Raw genomic sequence first — 22,234 nt, 5'->3', positions numbered from 1 at the left:
GTTGTCGGGTCTCCCTTTGTGTGGGCTGTGCACGTTGATGATGCTATAGTTGAAGAATCGGCCTTTTATCCTCAGCTTGCACATCCTTGCGTTGATTGGCTGCCACCGAATCACACGTTGGCGCATCTTACCCAGCACTATGAAGCCGGTTCCCAGCTCGTTGGTGGTGCCACAGCTTTGGTAGAAGGTAGCCGCTCGATGCCCACTTTTCCACACTTTCTGTCCTATCCAGCAAATCTCCTGCAGCGCCAAGACGTCGAAGTTGCGGGAATGTAATTCATCGTAGATTATCCTGTCGCAACCTGCGAAGCCAAGCGAACAGAACAGTACCACCCCAAATCATGAACAGATTTCCAGCTCCACAAATCTGGAACAGATTCCCAGCCCCAGTCAACTCAACGCAAATCATCCAAGTAGCATCGACAATGGTTTGAATAATAAGTTAATAGTCTACTACCAAAATGTTGGTGGGATGAATTCCCGCATATCAGATTATCGCCTCGCCTGTTCCGATTGCAACTACGATGTGTACGCTTTTACAGAGACATGGTTGAATACCGATACTATTTCCAGCCAGATATTTGGTCCTACCTATAATGTATTTCGATTGGATCGCAATTCTAACATCAGCACAAAGAAATCAAGCGGAGGTGTGTTATTAGCCATGCGAGCCAATCTCAAAGCTCGTCTATTGGAGATTCCTGAATATGATGCCATCGAACAGATTTGAATGCTATCAGTTTTACTACTCATACGCTGTATTTATGCGTTATTCATATCCCGCCCGATCCCGTATCGATCGACATGTGAATTCACTTCTATGGGTTACTACTCGGATGGACATCAAGGACAGTCTCATCATACTCGGAGATTTCAATATTCCCAACATTAAATGGAAACTTAGTTCATCCAATTATCTGTTTCCGGATGAAACGCACTCCCCAATAAGCTCAACAATTCAACATTTTATTGATAGTTATTGCATGGCGCGCATTTCTCAACTCAATTCCATCCTTAACGAAAACGGCCGTTTACTCGATCTTTGTTTCGGTAGCTACGAAGGTAGTGTGCACTACAACTTGTTGGAGGCTCCCTCAGCTCTTGTGAAGCCATCGATTCATCATCCAGCTCTACTAACTGAAATATGCAGCGTCACGCCAATCTTGTATACTGATCACAAGGAAACGGTGTTTTACGATTTCAAAAATGGTGATTACCCTAGTATGAATGCTTTTCTCTCCAACATTGGCTGGCTCGACATCATCACTACGGATCTCAACTCTTCTGTTTCGCTGTTTTCCAATATTCTTTTGTATGCTATTGACCAATTCGTCCCAAAGAAAATCCAAACACCACCTCGCAACCCACCGTGGAGTAACACTGCTTTGAAAGCTTTGAAAAGTTTGAAACGCTCTGCTCTGCGCAAATACACTAACCGCAAGAGCTGTCATTGTAAACGAGCTTATACTTACGCAAACCACCGGTACAAACGTCTGAATAGGAAACTGTTTTCCACTTACCAAAAGAAGATTCAACAAAAACTACGTCATAATCCAAAAGGTTTCTGGAGCTACGTTAACGAACAGCGGAATGAATCTGGTCTTCCCACTGTCATGCTTAAAGGAAGTATTGAATCTTCATCTACTGAAGGTATCTGCAGCCTATTTCGTAGTCAATTCTCTAGCGTGTTCACGCAGGAATCATTGAACGATCAGCAACTCGCCGAAGCAACCTGTAATGTTCCAGTCCATCCTCCTGTTGGAGAATAGCCAATCATCGACGAAGAAACAATTGTTAACGCTTGCTCCACCTTGAAGGCTTCACATAATTCTGGTCCTGATGGTATACCTGCCACGGTGTTGAAAAAATGCGCCACCAGTTTGTCTCTGCCCCTATCACAAATTTTTAATCTTTCGCTTCAATCTGGAAATTTTCCAAACCACTGGAAGAAATCATTTGTTTTTCCGGTGTTCAAAAAAGGAAACAAACGCGAAGTCAGCAATTATCGCGGTATTGCGGCTATGTGTGCAGTTTCAATGCTGTTCGAAAAAGTTGTTTACAATTTTTTGTTCCACAACTGTCGTCACTTCATCTCGGAGCATCAACATGGATTTATGCCGAAACGGTCAACGAATAGTAATCTACTTCTGTACTCATCTTTCATCGCTAAAGCTCTCCGGAAAGGCCAACAAGTTGATTCCATCTACACTGATTTTTCAGCGGCATTTGATAAAATCAATCATCAGATTACTGTCGCAAAATTTGGCCGATTGGGTTTCTCTGGATCTTTTCTTCACTGGTTACAGTCCTACTTGAGTGGTCGGGAAATGGCCATTAAGATCGGTGACATCATTTCAACATATTTCCTCGTTACTTCAGGAGTGCCAAAAGGTAGCCACTTGGGGCCGCTGATTTTCTTGGTGTACCTTAACGATGTTCATCTACACTTGGAATGCTTCAAACTTTCTTTTGTCGACGACTTCAAGCTGTATTGGATTGTTAATGGCCCTGATGATGCTCTTTTTCTACAATCTCAGCTAGAGCGGTTCACTGAATGGTGTAAAATCAACCGAATGGACCTCAACGCTGCCAAATGCTCGGTTATTTCGTTCTCCCGTCGACGAACTTTGCTTGATTCTGATTACAAAATTGGTGCTGATAGCCTTAAAAAGGAATCAGTAATCAAAGATCTTGGTGTTCTGCTCGATTCCAAGCTTACTTTTAAGGAGCATCACCTCAAAAGCCTCAAAAACACTGGGTTTTATCTTCAGGATAGCAAAAAACTTCAAAGACATTTAATGTCTGTATTGTTCTCTGGTGAGATCAGTCTTAGAGTACTCGTGCATTGTTTGGGCACCATACTATCTCAACAGTATACAACGCATTGAATCTATTCAACGCAAATTCGTGCGTTTTGCTCTGCGCCACCTACCGTGGAATGATCCTTTCAATCTTCCAAGTTATGACGATCGCTGTAAACTTATAGGATTAGAGCTTTTAAGTGTGCGTCGCGAGGTCTCCAGGGCACTTTATGTTTCCGATCTTCTTATTTCTCAAATTGATTGCCCTGGTCTTTTATCAAGTTTGGATGTAAATATTCCCCAAAGACAGCTCCGGTCTAGACCTTTTTTTTTATTCATGGTGCCCGCACAAATTACGGGCATAACGAACCCCTTATTGCCATGTGTAGGATATTCAATCGTTGTTCTTCTGAATTCGATTTCCATCTTTCACGCTCGACGTTGAAAAAGAGATTCACGCACCTATTCGCTACTACATCAACCACTACTCGTTAGGCATTTATTTCTTGTATTGTAACAGTAATCGTTTTACCGAATTGTACCTGTATTATCTGTAAGTAGATAGTAATTCTAGATATAAGTCAATATTGTATCATTTGGAGTATATGTAAATTCTGTTGATACAAAAGATGAGGAGGTTTTACGCCCATTCGAGAAAGTGCTTATTGTTGCACTACTCGAACGGGCTTTTCCCTGCTCCCAATAAAGAAAGATAAAGAAAGACTTACAGTTCCATGTTCCAAGCTTCCAATCGTGATCCTTTATTCGTCGCCTAGGTCGTTGCCGATTGTATCGAGTCGTATTATCTTCTATGTCGTTCGTAATGGTTGTTTTTTAAAGGCGGATTGTTGGTCCTGCGCAAACCTCCAGTCTCGTCGGAGTGCCGTCGTGTCAGGTCTGTTTAGCATCCCACCTAACACCAGGACTTGGGCTAGTGCCCTTTGACCGGCACACGGTCGCTTTGGCGGAGCCTACTTGCGGATACATGCAGCTTTTTATAAAGGTTTAACAGAGCCCACTGTCAAACCCCACCACATCCTAGACAGGCGCCACATTTCGCAGATGGCCTGGGGAGGGGTCGTCAAGCCCTTGGACATAGTCCCTACTGCCCCCATAATATCAGTGGGAGAGTAGAAGAGAGAACTAGTAGCACGCAGCGCTGATCTGCGACACCTTAGTAAAGTCTAGCTCCTTGCGTTCATACCACGAGATGCCGTACACTAATTACGTAAGCAAATTTTCCCCCTCCCCCCATGTAAGATTTTCCCCATACAAATCATTTTTTATTTATATGAAGCATAAGAAAATGGCAGACCCCTCCTCCCCCCCCCCCTGGGTGCTTACGTAATTAGTGTACGACCCCATAGCAAATCAGCTGGGTTTTGTGAACCAGCATTATGTTTCGAACGAGCTGCGTGGGTGGTTGTCTGGATTCCAGACACTCGGTTTGCCACGAAAAATGTACAGAAGAATATTCTTGAAAGATTCATCAGATTTTTTTTCGACAAAACTCGGTAGAGTTTTCTGGAAGAATTAAAGAAAAATCCCAAAAACCATCCAACAAAATTTATAGGAGAAACAAACGCAAGAAAAGAAACACAAACAGAGTTATACTTAGACACTCGTATTAAGTTAATAAAATGTAAAATGCATGTAACATTTGGAAATTTCCGAAGTTTCCTGAATACTACACGTGCCGACTAATATAACCCTGAATTTGAAAACAATAACACATTAATAACTTGTGATAAAATATAGGTGACGATCGTTTGCGTTTCGTATATGTCAACCCCACTGTGTCGCCGTGAAACTCTTCCAGAAGAAACAAATAACGCATTAATCTCACCTCGCACTAGCTGACTTACTTCATCGACGCGTCGCCGTCTTAGTCCCATCAGAAAGCCCTCCCGAGGACCATCAGAGGAGGTGCGTGATGTGAACGTTTTTATGCCTTCATGGCGAAAAACTAGCCAGAATAAGAGGAACAAGATGCGCACATTCATCATCACGAACGTTTCTTTGCTATATTTATGATAATAACTGAGATGATGATAGCTCGTTTGCATCATATATGCACCTCTCCGTAGCCGGGCCCGACTGGCTTTGACTGTTCGCCCTATGGCCCCGCTTCGGAACTCCTTCTCGACGCTCAGCCTCAACCTACTGCCGGTCGAGTCGCCCAACTGGGACCGGACGGACAATAAGTAATAAATACAGCGTGCAGCCGCCAACCTTGTACCCGAGCCAAGCAAGTGACCGAGGAGATGCAACCGCCCGGACGAGAGAGTGCCTCATCCGACCTTGAAATAGATCTTTATTCTCGGGTCCAATTACCAGGCCAGTCAGGCAACACAAATAATATGTGGGAATCAGCGACGATCTGTCCGTATTTCTAGCTCTGGATATTCATATTTTATGTTCTGTTCTGCACGCCGCCGCCTGGTCAACGAAGCGTGGCTTTCCAATCACGACAGAACCGGGAGGCTTGCGATTAGATTCCCACACGTTGTATGGTTCTGGTTTGCTTCCTTTTCCTCTATCTCGACTGGTATCGAAACCCACGCTTGTAAAAGTGTGAAAGTGGTCCGAAACAGATAGGACAGATGATTATTCTCAAATCAATGCTAATTTTAGCCAATCGTCATTTGTAGGTTCTAAGAAAACATTTGAAAGTTTATTGATTTAAAAATACGCAATCCAATTATTCTAACCATCAATCTTCTTTTCATTGCAGGTAATACAAACTCTAATCATGTCAACTTTGATGATGCTTCAGGTGAGAAAATGTCACAATCGTTTTATCGCAGTTTTATTAATTCATATTTTGTCAGCCTTTAGTCGTATATCGCAAGCTATCTTTACCGAAAAACTCTGGTTACTCAACCAAGCGGTAATATTTTGTTTCTCATGCATTATTTTACTTATACTTTTAAGTCCATACTGTTTTCTAACGACTAACACAATTAAAAGATTTACTTCTCTATCTTTTCCTATTTGCTGACCAATACTGGCTGCAGATCAAAAATTACGTCAAGAATACTTGGAGATATGGCCTGACATCTCCTGAACTTCATACAAACAATGGTTTTGGATTGCATGACTAAGTGGAGTGATTTAGTGTGTTGGTGTCATTGATGTTTTTCATTATTTTGTGGAAATAGTTCTTTCCGTAAGGCTAACACTTCAAGTTCTTTACAAGTTACATGCTTAAAGTACTATTGCTGACTATTCGTTCCTTTATTGAAGGTTTAGGAGCGTGAGCAAGAGACAGGCATATGGTTGCGTTAACAGCCAAAACTGTAAGTTCGTTCCAATTAAATTTCATTTTCTGGTTTGATTCTAGACCAACCATTTGAAGTAAATATTATCAATTCAGTAGAGGGCCGAAGTGGGCGATTAGCGAGGTTGGGTTTTTCTCACAATCCGTACGCTGGACCTAACTTCGGAAGTGGTGCGCTGTTTTCAATTGGTGTTGCGCTATACAGCGCACCACTTCCGAAGTTGGCTTTAGCGTATGGATTGTGAGAGGAATTCAACTTCGCTGGCGGCTAATTCGGTTTTCTACTTGATGGGCTACAGCTCTTCGATGAACCTACGCCGAATGGAGTATCCTTCTCCACTGGACTCGATCCTGGGCCAATCGCTTCCAGTCGCCCTGAACATTGAGCGCCCTCAGGTCCTCTTCAACTGCAAAAAGCCATCGTGTACGCGGCCTTCCAGGAAGCCTGCGGCCTCTTCCGGGTTCTCTACTAAATATTATCTTCGCTTGACGTTCTTCCGGCATACGAACAACGTGACCAGCCCACCGTAGTCTGCCGTGTTGTATAAGCTTAATAATATCCAGCCCTTTATACACCTGGTACAATTCGTGATTCATGCGACGCCGCCAGATACCGTTCTCCTGTTTACCGCCGAGTATTGTCCGCAGCACCTTACGCTCAAACACTCTCAGAGCTCTCCGATCAGCCTCCTTTAACGTCCATGTCTCATGGCCGTATAAAGCCACCGGAAGACTCAGAGTAGTACACAGCGCGAGTTTTGTTTTCGTTTGCAGACTACGGGACTTAAGCTGGTTACGAAGTCCGTAATAAGCCCTATTTGCAGCTGCAATACGCCTTTTCACCTCGCGGGTAACATCATTATCGCACGTCACTAATGTTCCAAGATACACAAATTCTTCTATCACTTCAAATTTTTCACCATCCAGCACCATACCACCACCACTAATGAACCCACGTTGATTGCCAGCGACCATGTACTTCGTTTTGCTGGTATTGATCGTGAGTCCAATCCTCGCTGTCTCCCTCTTGAAAGGCACAAAAGCCTCTTCCACGGCACGGCGATCAATTCCGATAATATCGATATCGTCCGCAAATCCCAGGAGCATATGCGATTTTGTGATAATGGTACCCCTTCTTTGCACACCAGTTCTCCTAATCGCTCCCTCGAGCGCTATATTGAACAGTAGATTCGAGAGCGCATCACCCTGCTTCAATCCGTCTAAGGTAACAAATGACGTCGATATTTCATCCGCAACCCTTACACTTGATTTCGATCCGTCCAACGTTATACGAATCAGCCGTATCAGCTACGCCGGAAAACCATGTTCAAGCATAATTTGCCATAATTCATTCCGTTTCACTGAATCGTACGCCGCCTTGAAATCAATAAACAGATGATGTGTCTGCAAGTTGTACTCCCGGAATTTATCAAGGATTTGTCTTAGGGTAAACATTTGATCCGTCGTTGATCGGCCCTCACGAAAACCTGTTTGGTATTCGCCGACGAAGGACTCTTCAAGCGGTCTCAATCTGTTGAACAGAATACGAGACATAATTTTGTACGCCGAATTAAGGAGGGTTCGTTTTTCGGCTGCTCTTGCTTCCTTGTACCGATCTCTATTCGATCGGGTACCCGACACCAACATCCGGCTTCTGGCAACGTTCTTCTCGTCTGTCACTCTCTGACACTCCACATCGAACCAACCCGTCCTGGGTCGCCTCTGTGCAGTGCCTACCACTTCTCGTGCTGTTGTGCTCACCGCTCCATGGATCGACTCCCATAGATCGTTGATGTTGTCGCTAACGTTGATTGCACTTATCCGTTCGTCGAGCTTCTGGAGGTACTCAGCCGATACTCCTTCCGCCGACAATCGCTGGATATTGTAACGCATCGTTCGCTGTGATCTTTCGTTCGATACAGTTGACAACCGTGATCGAATTTGACTGACAACGAGGTAGTGATCAGAGTCAATGTTCGGACCTCTGAATGTCCGCACATCGATAACATCCGAGAAATGGCGCCCATCCACCAGAACATGGTCTATCTGGTTGCAAGTTTCACCATTTGGGTGTCTCCAGGTGTGCTTTCGGATGTTCTTTCGTGCAAAGTAGGTGCTACTGATGGCCATCCCTCTGGCAGCAGCAAAATTAACTAGCCGTAGGCCGTTGTCATTGGTAGCGGAGTGAAGGGTGAAGGCTCTCCCTACCGATTTTGGGACGGAAAAAGTCCTCTCTACCGACCTGAGCGTTGGCGTCTCCGATAACAATTTTCACGTCATGCTTTGGGCACTCTCCATAGGCTTTATCAAGACATTCATAAAACGTGTCCTTCACGTCGTCGGATTTATCGTTTGTCGGTGCATAAACGTTGATTAGGCTGTAATTGAAGAATTTGCCCCGTCTCCTCAACACACAGATTCGTTCGCTAATGGGTTTCCACCGCATCACTCGCTTCATCTGCTTGCCCATCACTACGAAACCAACTCCATGCTCTGCTTTTTCACCGCCGCTGTGATAGATGTTATATTTGAATGCAGTGTTGGTCGTGGGGTCCACGGCTCGGAATTCACGTTCTCCGGATCTAGGCCATCGGACTTCTTGAATAGCAGCCACGTTCACTCCAACCTTCTGCAGTTCACGAGCCAGAAGGCTCACTCGTCCAGGTTCATTTAGGGTCCTGACATTCCAGGTACCGAGTTTCCAATCATAGTCCTTATTTCGTTGCCGGGTCGGTTGCCAAAAATAACGTTCTTTTTCTTCTATCTCCATTTTTCTTGGTATTTGAGAGGCTTCAGTAAGCTACCTTACCGGGGTCGCGTTACCTACATCGCGATGATGGGGTTGCCACCTTAGATATAGCTGACGCGATACAGCATTTCGTTAATCAGCCGCTGGGTACCAGGCAGACGCTATTTAAGCCGCACCTCCTGGTGAAAGGCGTACCTTCTCACTCTAGCTGATGTCAGAAGGACAACAGTGCCCAGGCTGCACTACCAGCTAAGTACACAACCCTTAGCTGGCGATCTTTTGTCATCGGACGACCCGTGGAAGCGTGAGATAGGGACTTGTGGGGACCAGAGTTCTGTTGGGTGCTCCTTCCTTGATGTCAACCCACCATTTTGCTTTCGGTTTTCTACTGAATTGATAATATGTATTTCCACATGTTGAGTGGTTCAATTTTTTCAACGTATTTTCCATTTTACCAATAGCAATAGAAGCAATCTAAACAGTTTGTAAACAAGTTGGTAAACGTAATTATCAATGTGAAAAAATCTGTTTGATAATAATCTGCCAACAAAAATAGGGTGTATGTCAAACTCAAGTAATTTAATATTGGAAGAAAGAAAGGAGAAAAAAATTTAGGAGAAATAAGAATAACGAAAGGAAATCAAGTGAAAAGTTACTGAAAATAGGTAGTTGAAACGTCACAGGTTGTAATGTTGTAAAAATCAAGAAAAAAATGAAATAGATGAAATACTCAATGTTTACATTGTTGATATAGCAGGAGACGCAATTGATGTAACAAATTATATATGGAAAGTGAGTGACAATCGTTTGAACAAAACTAGAGGATTGGCGTTAGTTATATGAAAAAAATATAAACTTTAGAATTCTGAGTATGGAACAAATTAGCAAAGGAATTCTGTGGTGTACAATCAGAATTAACAATAATATCCTGATAATCATCAACTTTTCTGTTCATAATGTGAATGCACAGCAAACAGCAAAGACAGGGAGCATCTCATAGTAGTTGGAGACTTTAAAGCTCAGTTAGGATCAAAAGATCTGAACCAAGAAGATATGAAATGGATAGGTAAACTCTTAGGTCATACTAGTTGTAATGACAATGGAGAGATTTTTTAAACCTTCCTTCACACTGCTAGACTGAAAAATGTATCCTCTAAGATAGGAAAAGGTACTACAATCACATGGAGAAGTGGCAGCAGACAAAGTGAGATAGATCATGTGCTAGCACCCATTATGACCGACTACAGAATCAGATATATAACTGGAAATTGGACACACGTAAACTCAGATCACAAATTGTTGACTAGAGTAAAATTTGGAAAAAAAAAATAGGAAAAGAAACAACCTAAAGTACAAATTAACAAATATATCGCTAAGATATTGTTTTTTTTCCTCATGTTAGATGAATATAAAATAATCACACTGATTATCACGGACAGTTAAAAGATAAATTAACAAAAGCTCTACAGGAGCGATTGATTGTCTGTCCTTACGTTAGGTGAACAATGACATAACAAAATACGTCGTAACTGATCTAAACTTTATTCTCGCGTCAACATTAACATGCTAGTTACTTAGATTACATCACTTACCAAGGTGAATTCTGATCTAAGTAATGATCCTCTCCCTACTAACAATACTCCTTCCCGTAACAACCGTAGAGATGCAGACGATTCGTCGGTCTCTAAAACAAAGACTGTTACACTAACATTTCTTCCCTTCCCTCGATGATCGTAAGGACGTGGCTGGCGCCGTTATTGACCCATTAAAAGTCCCCCAAGTCCCATCTGTTGGTTCCCTGTGCAATTCCGCTAGTTCTGGTCAATCACGGAGTAGCAACTACGAATTGTACGGTCATCTCATGCTCATGCTCTGCGCATTGAACTCAAGTCATCCACTGATCTCGAAATGCAGTCATGGATAGAGCTTACCAGGCTCTAGAACATCAATCTTGCAACAAAATCAGAAAAAAATCACCAACAACATTGTACGCAACTTCTTACTTACTTGTTCTCACTCTTTGTTTACATTTTCTAACACTGATCTCAAATCATCAACTGATCTCGGAATGCAGTCATGGATAGAGCTTACCAGGCTCTAGAACATCAATCTTGCATCAAAATCAGAAAAAAATCACCAACAACATTATACGCAACTCTTTCCTTACTTGTTCTCACTCTTTGTTTACATTTTCTAACACTGATCTCAAATCATCAACTGATCTCGGAATGCAGTCATGGATAGAGCTTACCAGGCTCTAGAACATCAATCTTGTATCAAAATCAGACAGAAGTCATCAACAAAATTCTACGCAACTCTTTCCTTACTAATTCTCACTCTTTATTTACATTTTCCAACACTGATTTCAAATCATCAACTGATCTCGGAATGCAGTCATGAATAGAGCTTACCAGGTTCTGGAACATCAATCTTGCATCAAAATCAGAAAAAAATCACCAACAACATTATACGCAACTCTTTCCTTACTTGTTCTCACTCTTTGTTTACATTTTCTAACACTGATCTCAAATCATCAACTGACCTCGAAATGCAGACATGGATAGATCTTACCAGGCTCTAGAACATCAATCTTGTATCAAAATCAGACAGAAGTCATCAACAAAATTCTACGCAACTCTTTCCTTACTAATTCTCACTCTTTATTTACATTTTCTAACACTGATTTCAAATCATCAACTGATCTTGGAATGCAGTCATGGATAGAGCTACCAGGCTCTAGAACATCAATTTTGAATCAAAATCGAAAAAAAAAACAAAATGTTTTACGCAACTTTTTGCATACAAATGTTCAACATAGATACCATCTCGGGGGAATGATTGTTTACCCTATCAGGGATACTCTCTCGGGGGAATGATTGTTTTTCCTATCAGGGATTACCTCTCGGAAAATTGTCTAGTAAACACTACTAATATACCAAACTTTGTTATATGTAAAATCGATGCAATCTACAAATTTAATAAGTGCGCACTAAAATATTCTTCTTATGATGTACACATAATAAAAATAATGTTCCTTGAATAGTTAGGCGAGATTTCTTTAATGGCGCACATTCTATTTTTGCAAACATTTTTTTCAGTGTCATTAATTTCACGAACGAAAACTTTCAATAAATTTCTTTTTCCATATACCTCTTTTCAACCAAAACAAGCACACGTGATTTCCGTGATTTTTTTTATTTTTCCACGCTTTACCGTTACCGAACTTGTCATTTCGGGAGCGCCACTAATCACAATGTACCGACTAGGCCATTATCGTGTCCGGAGGAGACGGTTGCATCCGAATCAGCCGTCTATAGCTGCTGCCCGATCCGCAGCAGTTCGGAAGCACTACTACTTCCCGCGAAATACATCACAAAACTGAAATCTGACTTCGTTCAGCTGTCGCTCTCGCATCTGGTACTCATGACTAAAGTATATACCCTCTTATTCAATTCAATCTATATATTTGATTATATCCATCTCAATCCCTATACCTAACAATTGACAGTAGCGATATGACATTTGACAAGAAACGTCAGTCGCTTTATTTGCTAGTTTGGGTTTAAACTAGCGGTACGTCAGCTACCATCTTGTTCGGAACAAACTCTAGGTTGGTTATAGAAACTGTTTGTCGCACTTGCATCATCTGTTGATGAACACATGCGGCCGTCGAGGTGGGTAGAAGTCTTTTAGCGTCTCCAGTTAGCCTTGCGAGCAAAGACGTAGGATTGCCAATCTGGAGATGGTCGATTCTTGGTCCGGTCTTCGGTCTTGTATTTAGGTTGGGAACATTCTCGACAACCTGGGCATAGTGTATCCATTGTACTAGCCACACAAGACACACACACTCATACAATGGCGGGCAAAGAAAGTCTTCAATTAATAACTGAGAAAATACTAATAGAATCCTAAGTTATGAAAAGCAAGTCAAAGAAGAAGAAGTATTTTTTTATAGTCAATGGGCACTAAAACTTAGAAGTCACTTACACCATGGTATCAGTTGTGGTGTCCCAGATATTGCGAGTTAAACGATAATACCATTAGGTGGATGTAAAGAATCTGCATTGAGCATCTTGGCGGATATCCAACTCTAATGTTGCATATGCGATCGACCCCTGAGGCATTGTTGGATTAGGTATATTCTGGCATTTATTTGAATAAGTCCGAGCATATTATGTCACGATAAAGAAATATTCGCCAGAATACCAGATGAGTAACACACAACAATAACAAGCAAATAACCTCCACCGTTTAAACCAATAATGTCACATTGTGATATTTATGTCCGAACAATATTTTAATAACGCCCTTTTTATTGCCTTCATAAAAGGAATGTACACCTAAGTAAGAGTGGTTTAGCCTATCATTAGCTACACTTGAAGGCCGTCGTCGCTCTGCTCTGGCCCCGGCAAAAGGAAAGAGAAACAGGCAGGAAGCTCTCTACATGCAGTTTTATCACGTTTCCCATAACTCAAGAGGAGATGATGCATGCAAGACTACTATGAACTTGTTTATACTAATCTACCAGCAAGTCTATCACGACAAGCTCACCAGGTTCACAAGAATTATTGTCGAAGTGGGACGAAACGTACCGTTTTATTGTTGGCAGCCAGCATTCGCCTCTCTCAACTACCGCCGGATTTCCCCACCACCTGACTGACTGGCGGGATCCACGACCGAGAACCCATAAAGCAAATAAAACGTAAAACCATATGCGCGCATCATAAGGGCCTATGAAAAATGAATTAATTCATCTTCCGCCATCTCCGCTCGATGACGGCGGCGCTGAGGCACTTTGAGAAGGTACTTGCTTGTTGCTCTGGACCAGGTTCTGAACTCTCCTCGCGACGGCCGGTCGGTGGCAATAAATGCACCGTTGGTACGCGGCAACGCGGCAATGTGCACTACAGGCCTTATAATGATGTTAACAAGTGGAATAAAGCATAATTTACGTGCCATACACGAGTGTACGTGCCTTTTATTGGCTTGTTAAAACCATGTCGCCTCGCGAAGATCTCGCATTCACCCGTTCCGCTGGTTTGTTTGAACTGCTCTAAATAGAACTAGACGCGGCGCGGACGGTACCCCCAATGACCATATAGAATCAGTGCCCGCGAATCAGCCTTTTCGATTGCGCTTCGTTCGCACCATCTGAAGTGCAATAATTCTCAAGGCACCGGAGAACATGCAATAAACTGATTGTGTTATTGAGGTGAGTATTGCTTTTTTGACAAAGATTTTAGTTTGTCTTACACTGGAGCGAATCGAACTGTGTCCAACTATTTTTTTGAGATCAAAGTCGAGGGCCTACTAAATACTTAGGAATTGAAGTTATTGATAAACTGATAAGTACCATCTATAACTGGTCAATATTTGTATCACAAAGTTCATCTTGTTATCTTCACTATCTGTTTCAATATGCTTTAATTCAATGTCTCTGGCAATCTGGGAAATGGAATTCTAAGATATGTATTAACATATATCCAGCACAGTTCACTTGATGGTAAAAGTTGTTATTAATCAGGATTTTCGGCTTTTAGTCACACGAAAATGTTGATAATTTCAAATCATTGCCAACGTTTCGATTCGGGGGTTTGGATCTTCATCAGATCGCCACTACCTCTAACACAGTTAAGGTGATTATACAATCAAGCCATGTGGTGAATTTCAAATTCACCTCACGGTTTTCTACTCCTAATATCAGAAGTTCAAATCTAGCGTAATAATTTTCGTACAATGCTGAAATTAAAGTCGATTGTTTAGCATGAGTAAGCAAACCATCTACGGATGTTTCATCCCCGTGGGCGTTGTGGTTCTCTCAATCCGTGCTCTTGAAAAATCACCAGAAAAAGCACGTGGTTTCCAAGATGGCCGATTTGTGGATTTGTTGTATTACCACCTTAACCATCGGACGGACACCGACAATTTAAGCTGTGCGTACGCTAATCTTCTCTTCACGATCAAAATGCAGAGAGAAGAGAGGAATGCGTCGTCAATAAACCACGATTATCGACACAACCCACATGACTTGGCAACTAAATAACCCACACAAACATACTTGACCACCCCATCATCACCCTAAATCACGAACACCCCACAGTGATATTATTGTAGTTCAGCAAGTGACCCTGTTCTTCCCCACCTTTGTGCTGGAGTAGTGCTGCAGCAAAATAAGATGATTTCATGCATCCCCCAAATACTTTGGTATACTAATCTTATTTTTCAAAATTTAAATGGGGTAAAAGATCCAATAGTGAAGGCAGTGCAGATGACGATTTGGTGTACTTTTCAAAGAAGTCAGCAAAAAGGTTGACAGCTTCAGTGTTGGTTTGGGCGATGTTGTATGCGTAGTTCACACTTGGTGGAATTCTACTGGTGGATGTTCGTTTCTTGACAAAATCCCAGAAGCAAGAAGGGTCGTTTCGATTGGATGAAATTGGAAGTGATGTAGTCGTTGTATGAGGAGGAGAGATGCGACTTGTATGACATTTCCAGTCTACGAGCGATGTCTCTGTCGTGAACGGATTTTGACCGTACGAGATTGTTGACCTACGAGATTTCCTGAGATTGTTGCGAAGGTTCCGCAACTCAAAAGTCCACCATGGCTTGTTAAAGTTCGAGTTAGAACTGTGTGTCTTTTTTCGAACATGATCATTGATGATTATGTTAATCTTTTCGTTGAAGATTTGGACCATCTCGTTGACTGTTTTGTTGGCCAGCAGTATATCCCAGTGTATATCGGCAAATCTTCTGTTCACAACGTTGAAGTCGCATGTTTTGAAATCGAATGTGAAGCCAGCATCGGATCGTCTGGATTGGCGGACCCCAGACCAGGATCATCAAGAAGCAAAATGTAAGGCATATGGTGCGTGTCTAACGGCATCATCGGGGAAGATGGCAGGAGAAGATCGAAGTATTCAGATAGGTTAACGAAAGCGAGATCTAGAAGTCTTCCGTTTATGTTGGTGAAACCGTTCATCTGGCGCATGCTAGTGGCAAACAAAGTTTCGATAAGGATTCTCTCGGGATCGGTTGACATATTTGAAGGGACGTACCCGTTGATGTCGTGGTCCAGCTGCCAGTTCAAGTTTGGTAGACTGAAATCCCCTGACGTTCTGGTAGTGTAGTAAAAGAGGCTTATGTCCAAAGGATCTGACTGGCGCTGGCGGCTGCTCATTCGAGAGAGCAAGCAATGTTCTCGAGGGTATTGTACTTACCTGATCGCACAGACTGGAAGCCCCTTACACCGGACCCAACCACAGGACCGGGACGGCTGTTGGTCGCTTGCTGAATGGTCGCGACTATGGTGGGGGGCTCCAGAGCTTCCAAAGTGCTTTTCGTTGTGCGTCCCGGATGATGAATAGATGGTGGATTACAGATGGGAAAAACCGAGTCGGAGATTGTTTCGTGGCTGTTGGGTGTGATATCATTAGAGCGATTGTTGTTCTTGAATTCATTGTACTTGCTTGATGGTGCCGGCTGGAAGCCCCTCTCACCACACCCAAACACAGCACCTGGACGGCCGTTGGAAGCTGGCTGGAAGATCACTACTGTGATGGGGGGCGTTGGGACTTCTAATGTGCCTGATGGTGTGCGTCCTGGAATGTTGTAACGGATAATCGATTTGCATTGAAGTTTATCTATTGTTCGGCAGGTGTACAGTAGGTCCATTTTTTTGGTTCAGTTCAAACGATTGCACTGTAATTCCTTCCGGTCAGTAACAGGCATCGCCGATTACTTTCTAATAGGATTTACAAACGGTGGTTTTGAACGATACAAAGGAGAGATCGGCTGTGTCTTTCCCTCGATGAACCAATTTAGCCACTTTTATTAGTGATGGATCTGCATTAGAGATGTCGACGACATGCAATTTAACATCGTCTTCACTCTGCTCCGGCGCGAAAGGTGTGACGTAGAATGACTCGACATCGTTAGGTTGAGGATTGGCATCAGCAACTCTTAACAAGGTATGTCGGGGTCTTACTTCGTCTCTATTGGTGACAGCTTGCGAATCATTTTCCAGATTATGTAAGCTAGAACTGCCAAAGCTTCGGATCCGATCGTATTTTTTTCGGGAGATACACAATTGAGCTGTTTACTTCGTCTAGCACCTCAAAGAATGAAGTTTAAACACATGATCTTGAGCGATTGAATGGATCTTCAGTGGTCTCATTGAGAATTAGTTTGTCAATGCTCTTGAGAAAGGACGTTTGTTGAAGCGAGTTATTCGTAGATTTCTGTTGATTTTCGTGGATGATTTTATTAATCCTTCGAAGATTTTCTCTATAGTTTCCGAGCCGTGTGTCCATAAAAACCTTGCGGATCAATAATTCCCGTAAAGCTTTTATCATGGTTTTGTCTCGCTCGTATACTGCAGGCTCAAAATTGAGTCCGCAAGAATCGCAAAACCAAAAGAGGCCCACTTTTGCTGTCCAAGATGCTTGTTGTGATTTGGTTAGTCCCACACACAAGAGGTGATAAATGCATCCACACGTTCCACTGCAAACTACTACTCTCTCTGATCCCATAGATCTTGAGCATACTTGACAGCATTCCATGGCGATATGAGCGACAGGAAAATTCTAGTACCATGGTACAATGTTCCGGAATGTGACGGTACGATGCCAGTAGAAGCCGATTGCATGCAAGTTCGCAACGCAAATTGGAGTAACTTTAAGCTGTACGATGATACTTTTATGCCCAGGGAAGTTGAGACAATTTTCGATCCGAAAATTGCCTAGACCGGTACCGGGAATCGAACCCAGCCACCCTCAGCATGGTCTTGCTTTGTAGCCGCGCGTCTTACCGCACGGCCAAGGAGGGCCTGAATACTGAATTATTGCAACGAAATCCCTAAAAATCTGTAAAAGTTGTATTATTTCGATTGGACATAAAACAAATACACATATACTTCAAATACCTCGTTTACTGTATTAAGTGGTCGTTCGAAGCAATCTATATGTGCGCTTGCTTACAACCTACCATTCATTCAAAGTCTTTGATAAATGTCTTGCCAAGTTCCTGAATATAACAGCATCTTTTTCAAGAATCATGTTTCAATCTTGGAATTTAATTGCCGTATAATTTGCACTGGTATTGCATTTAATCTGTTTGATAAAGCCATCTGATTAATCTTTGTTTGTTACAAAGTAACAGGCAGTAAAATAGTTAATCATACAAATGGCTAATATATACTATTAAGAAAATAAGACACCAATTTAGCTTTACATCCTGTTTATAACTCATTAATGGACTCCCATCCAGCTAGCAACGCTCGGCTAAATGACTGGATGCCAATTTTAAAGTAATTATTTCTTCTCCGTCTTCTACCCATGTTGCATCTTTTACCCACAAAGCGTGAACCATATTGACATAACCGCAATTTCATGAAATAATGATTTTCTCAAACAGCAATCACAACTTGCATTCGACGTTGATTGGGCCTCAATATTCACATAAACGAGTGAATGGGAACAAAAGTGGGCAATCCGTCCTTAAACTATTGCCCTAATAATAATCGGGGACTCGTAAATCACCCAAATGGATATGATTCATGCATGCCGTCGTCCTATTCAGATTTGAAGTGCTAAGTGCCGACCACCATCGCATAAGTTGCCCGCCCGCCCAATCGGACGCCTGCGGTACCCCATCTCACACACTAGGGCAGAACGATATTTTTGCTGGATTAAATTTCTCTTCGATTTAGTGTTACCAGGAAATTTTCGATTTATTGAATAGTTCGGACAAGGAAAGTTTTTCGAAAGGACGACATAGGTTTTAAATGTGATATTGTTCGAACCTGGTCGTTTGATTACAGAACATAGCCACCGATTCAAAGTTCAAGGACAAATTCAGCATTACTCATTTTGAAATCTCTGCCTACTTGATACAGTTTCTAGAAGTTTGTCCAGCAGAAGCATATTTTCGTCCCAATATGTACCACTACGAAACATTAGCCACATAATGCACCGGCCAGCTGGAGGCGGTTACTGAAAGAAGTCAAGAAACGCTCGTGCGCGATCCACTTCACTTTCCGTGGCTGGCGCTCAGATATCATAAATGCGGCGGCACCCTTCATAAGCGCACGGAGGAGTGAAAAAAAAACTGTCCGCGCACACCCTCAACCGGTAGGCTGATCATGGCCAATGCGATCGTTCGCTCACACTAACTGCTGAGTTTAGGGCAGCAGATTTTACTCTCTATTGCAGGACAAGGTCACCATGCTGCCGTAACTCACAACGATTCGCGGTTATTCAGGTTCTAGGAAGTCTGACGAAACACTAAAATTTGAGCCTTGTAGACTAACCATTTGAATTGATCTGAAGCAAGTTAAAATGCGAAAAAAAAGTTTCTTCTCAGCAGGAATTTCCTTGGAGTAGATACCAGTGAAGCTTTACCATTTATGGAAACTGGCAGTGATGAGGCACTTGGAATTAAACATTGAGTGTCACCCTCTGTGTGGAATTCAGCCATAAGTTCCCTTTCTGCAGGTTGACGGAAGAAGTCAGCAACCGACACCATCAGCCTCGACTAAGGTCAACCTATTAATTATAGCGAAGCAGGATAGGAAGTGCAAGTGCGCAAAACAATCCCAGACGAATGTGAGAATAAAAAACGAAACAGCTGTCGTGATATGTTGAATAACTCTGAAAATAACCTCAATATGGTTTTATAGGGTTAATATTCGGTTTGGAAGGAAAAATGTTACTTCTACTCACATTCGATTGTTGAGAAACTTATGATTATCACTAATAAAATATGGGCTTACGGCAATAAAAGTAGAATATATGAGCCCATTAAAAGTAATAGGCCACTCATGCAACGATTGAACCGTTGTCAATAGTTTATTTGCTGGCTACTCCACAAAACTCACGATTCCATGGCAACCACTGTGTCAGAAGGCATAGTGCGCAAGCTACTGCGACGATGTCGGTGGAATGGTAAATATATTGTTCTGTCCATTGATTATACAGTTCAGACTTCAGAGTGCTTGAAATCATTGCCCATACGTCGCAAGTAGGTACCTGTCTGCTCGGAACATGAGTCTGACTGGAAGTCACTTGTAACTTTGTCAATGCTGATTAGCAGCAATACGAAGTATGTAATAGTAAAACCGTTTCAATCAATTTAATTTATGCTTCTGAAAATACATCTTACATAGCATCCCGGGCAAAGCCATGAGCAAAATAACAAAACATGATATGGACTTGATTGATATAACAATATCAAAAATTTGCACTGAAATTTCATTTCAATATCAAGTTATGCTATGAATAAGAACAAACTAATGGCAAATGATATTGATCACTTCTTAAAAATAGCATAATATGATCTCCTCATGATATTTTAATGCAATATTTTGACATTGTTGTCTGATCTTTTATCTCTTACATCAATCATGTCCATATCTTATATTGCTATCCAATCAACATTTGATATTATTGAGCTATTTTCGTCTACTCAGGATATGAAGCTATTTCAAAAATCATCCCTGATATCAAATTTTCGGTCTGGGGTTGATTTTCATTTAAAATCAAACAATGGAATGTAGCTGGAATCTGATCAAAATCATTACATTACAATATCTGGAACACCGCAACTTTTTTGGTCGAGCGGGTGCATCGGTGGGACATCGACTATAACCATAATCTGGTGATGTTTAAAATGCGCCAAAAACTATCCTTCATCAACAATGTTCGGTACCGACTACCGCCGCGGTACGACCTAGAGCAGCTGAAGCAACCTGATGTCGCCACTGCATACGCGCAGCATATCGAGGGAGCGTTGCCAGAAGAAGGTGAGCTCGGCCCCCCTTGAAGACTGCTGAGATACACGTAAAGCAGCCATTAACGGCGCAACGGAGAACAATGTCGGGTATGTGGGACGAAGTCGACGGAACGATTGGTTCGAGTGAGTGCAGGCAGATTCTGGAGGAAAAGGACGTAGCGCGGGCGGTCGCGCTGCAGCAAGGGACCCGGCAGAACGTGGAACGTTATAGACGGAAGCGGAGACAGCAGACCCGCCTTTTTCAGTAGAAGAAACGCGGAGCGCGAGGAGATTGAACAGCCGTGCCGTTCTCAAGAAACACTCAAGTTCTATCAGAAGCTCAACGCATCCCGCAAAGGCTTCGTGTCAAGATGGGCCAGGAAAAGCTGGCCACTTGCCTACACAAACTGATAGTTACAATCTGGGAAACTGAACAGCTACCGGAGGAGTGGAAGGAAGGTGTTATATGCCCCATCTACAAGAAAGGCGACAAGCTGAAGTGTGAGAACTTTCGAGGGATCATCATCCTTAATGACGCCTACAAAGTGATATCCCAGATCATCTTCCGACGTCTGTCACCATCAGTGAATGAGTTCGTGGGAAGTTACCAAGCCGGCTTCGTTGACGACCGCTCGACAATGGACCAGATCTTTACTGTACGGCAAATCCTTCAAAAATGCCGTGAATACCAGGTCCCAACGCACCATCTGTTCGTTGATTTCAAGGCGGCATACGACAGTATAGACCGCGTAGAGCTATGGAAAATTATTGACGAGAACAGCTTCCCTGGGAAGCTTACCAGACTGATTAAAGCAACGGTAGATGGTGTGCAAAACTGTGTGAAGATTTCGGGTGAACACTCCAGTTCGTTCGAATCGCACCGGGGACTAAGATAAGGTGATGGACTTTCGTGCCTATTGTTCAACATTGCGCTAGAAGGTGTCATGCGGAGAGCCGGGTATAACAGCCGGGGTACGGTTTTCAACAGATCCAGTCAATTTATTTGTTTCGCGGACATTGTCGGCCGAACATTTGCAAAGGTGGCAGAACTGTACACCCGCCTGAAACGTGAAGCAACAAAAGTGATGATGGTGATGGTGATGGTGATGAATGCATCGAAGACAAAGTACATGCCTGTGGGCGGAACAGAGCGCGACAGGGCCCGCCTGGGAAGCAGTGTTACGATAGGTGGGGATACCTTCGAGGTGGTCGAGGAATTCGTCTACCTCGGATCCTTGCTAACGGCTGACAACAACGTTAGTCGTGAAATACGAAGGCGCATCATCTGTGGAAGTCGGGCCTACTACGGGCTCCAGAAGAAACTGCGGCCAAAAAAGATTCGCCACCGCACCAAATGTGTCATGTACAAGACGCTAATAAGACCGGTTGTCCTCTACGGACATGAAACATAGACAATGCTCGAGGAGGACTTGCAAGCACTCGGAGTATTCAAGAGACGGGTGCTAAGGACCATCTTTGGCGGTGTGCAAGAAGACGGTGTGTGGCGGCGAAGAATGAACCACGAGCTCGCCCAACTCTACGACGAACCCAGTATACATAAGGTAGCTAAAGCCGGAAAGGTACGATGGGCAGGGCATGTTGCAAGAATGCCAGACAGCAATCATGCAAAGATGGTGT

The 22,234-nt window shown here is 42.8% G+C and overlaps 1 protein-coding gene across 5 annotated transcripts in view; it reads left to right on the top strand.

The window, feature by feature from the left end:
* The window catches only part of LOC134211903 (protein outspread), a 760,849-nt gene that overhangs the window by 673,086 nt on the left and 65,529 nt on the right, over nucleotides 1–22,234 (top strand). The window contains exon 6 of one of the 5 annotated variants that reach the window (XM_062689284.1): nucleotides 5,536–5,577. The exons of the other annotated variants lie outside the window; for them this stretch is intronic. Coding sequence (XP_062545268.1) covers nucleotides 5,536–5,577 — 42 coding nt within the window. The remainder of the gene's footprint in view (nucleotides 1–5,535; nucleotides 5,578–22,234) is intronic. 5 annotated transcript variants of the gene reach the window in all.

Source organism: Armigeres subalbatus, chromosome 2 (assembly GCF_024139115.2).
Source record: "Armigeres subalbatus isolate Guangzhou_Male chromosome 2, GZ_Asu_2, whole genome shotgun sequence".
Lineage (NCBI taxonomy): Eukaryota > Metazoa > Arthropoda > Insecta > Diptera > Culicidae > Armigeres > Armigeres subalbatus.
Note: the sequence above shows the minus strand (reverse complement) of the source record. Positions and strands in the feature narration are given on the sequence as shown.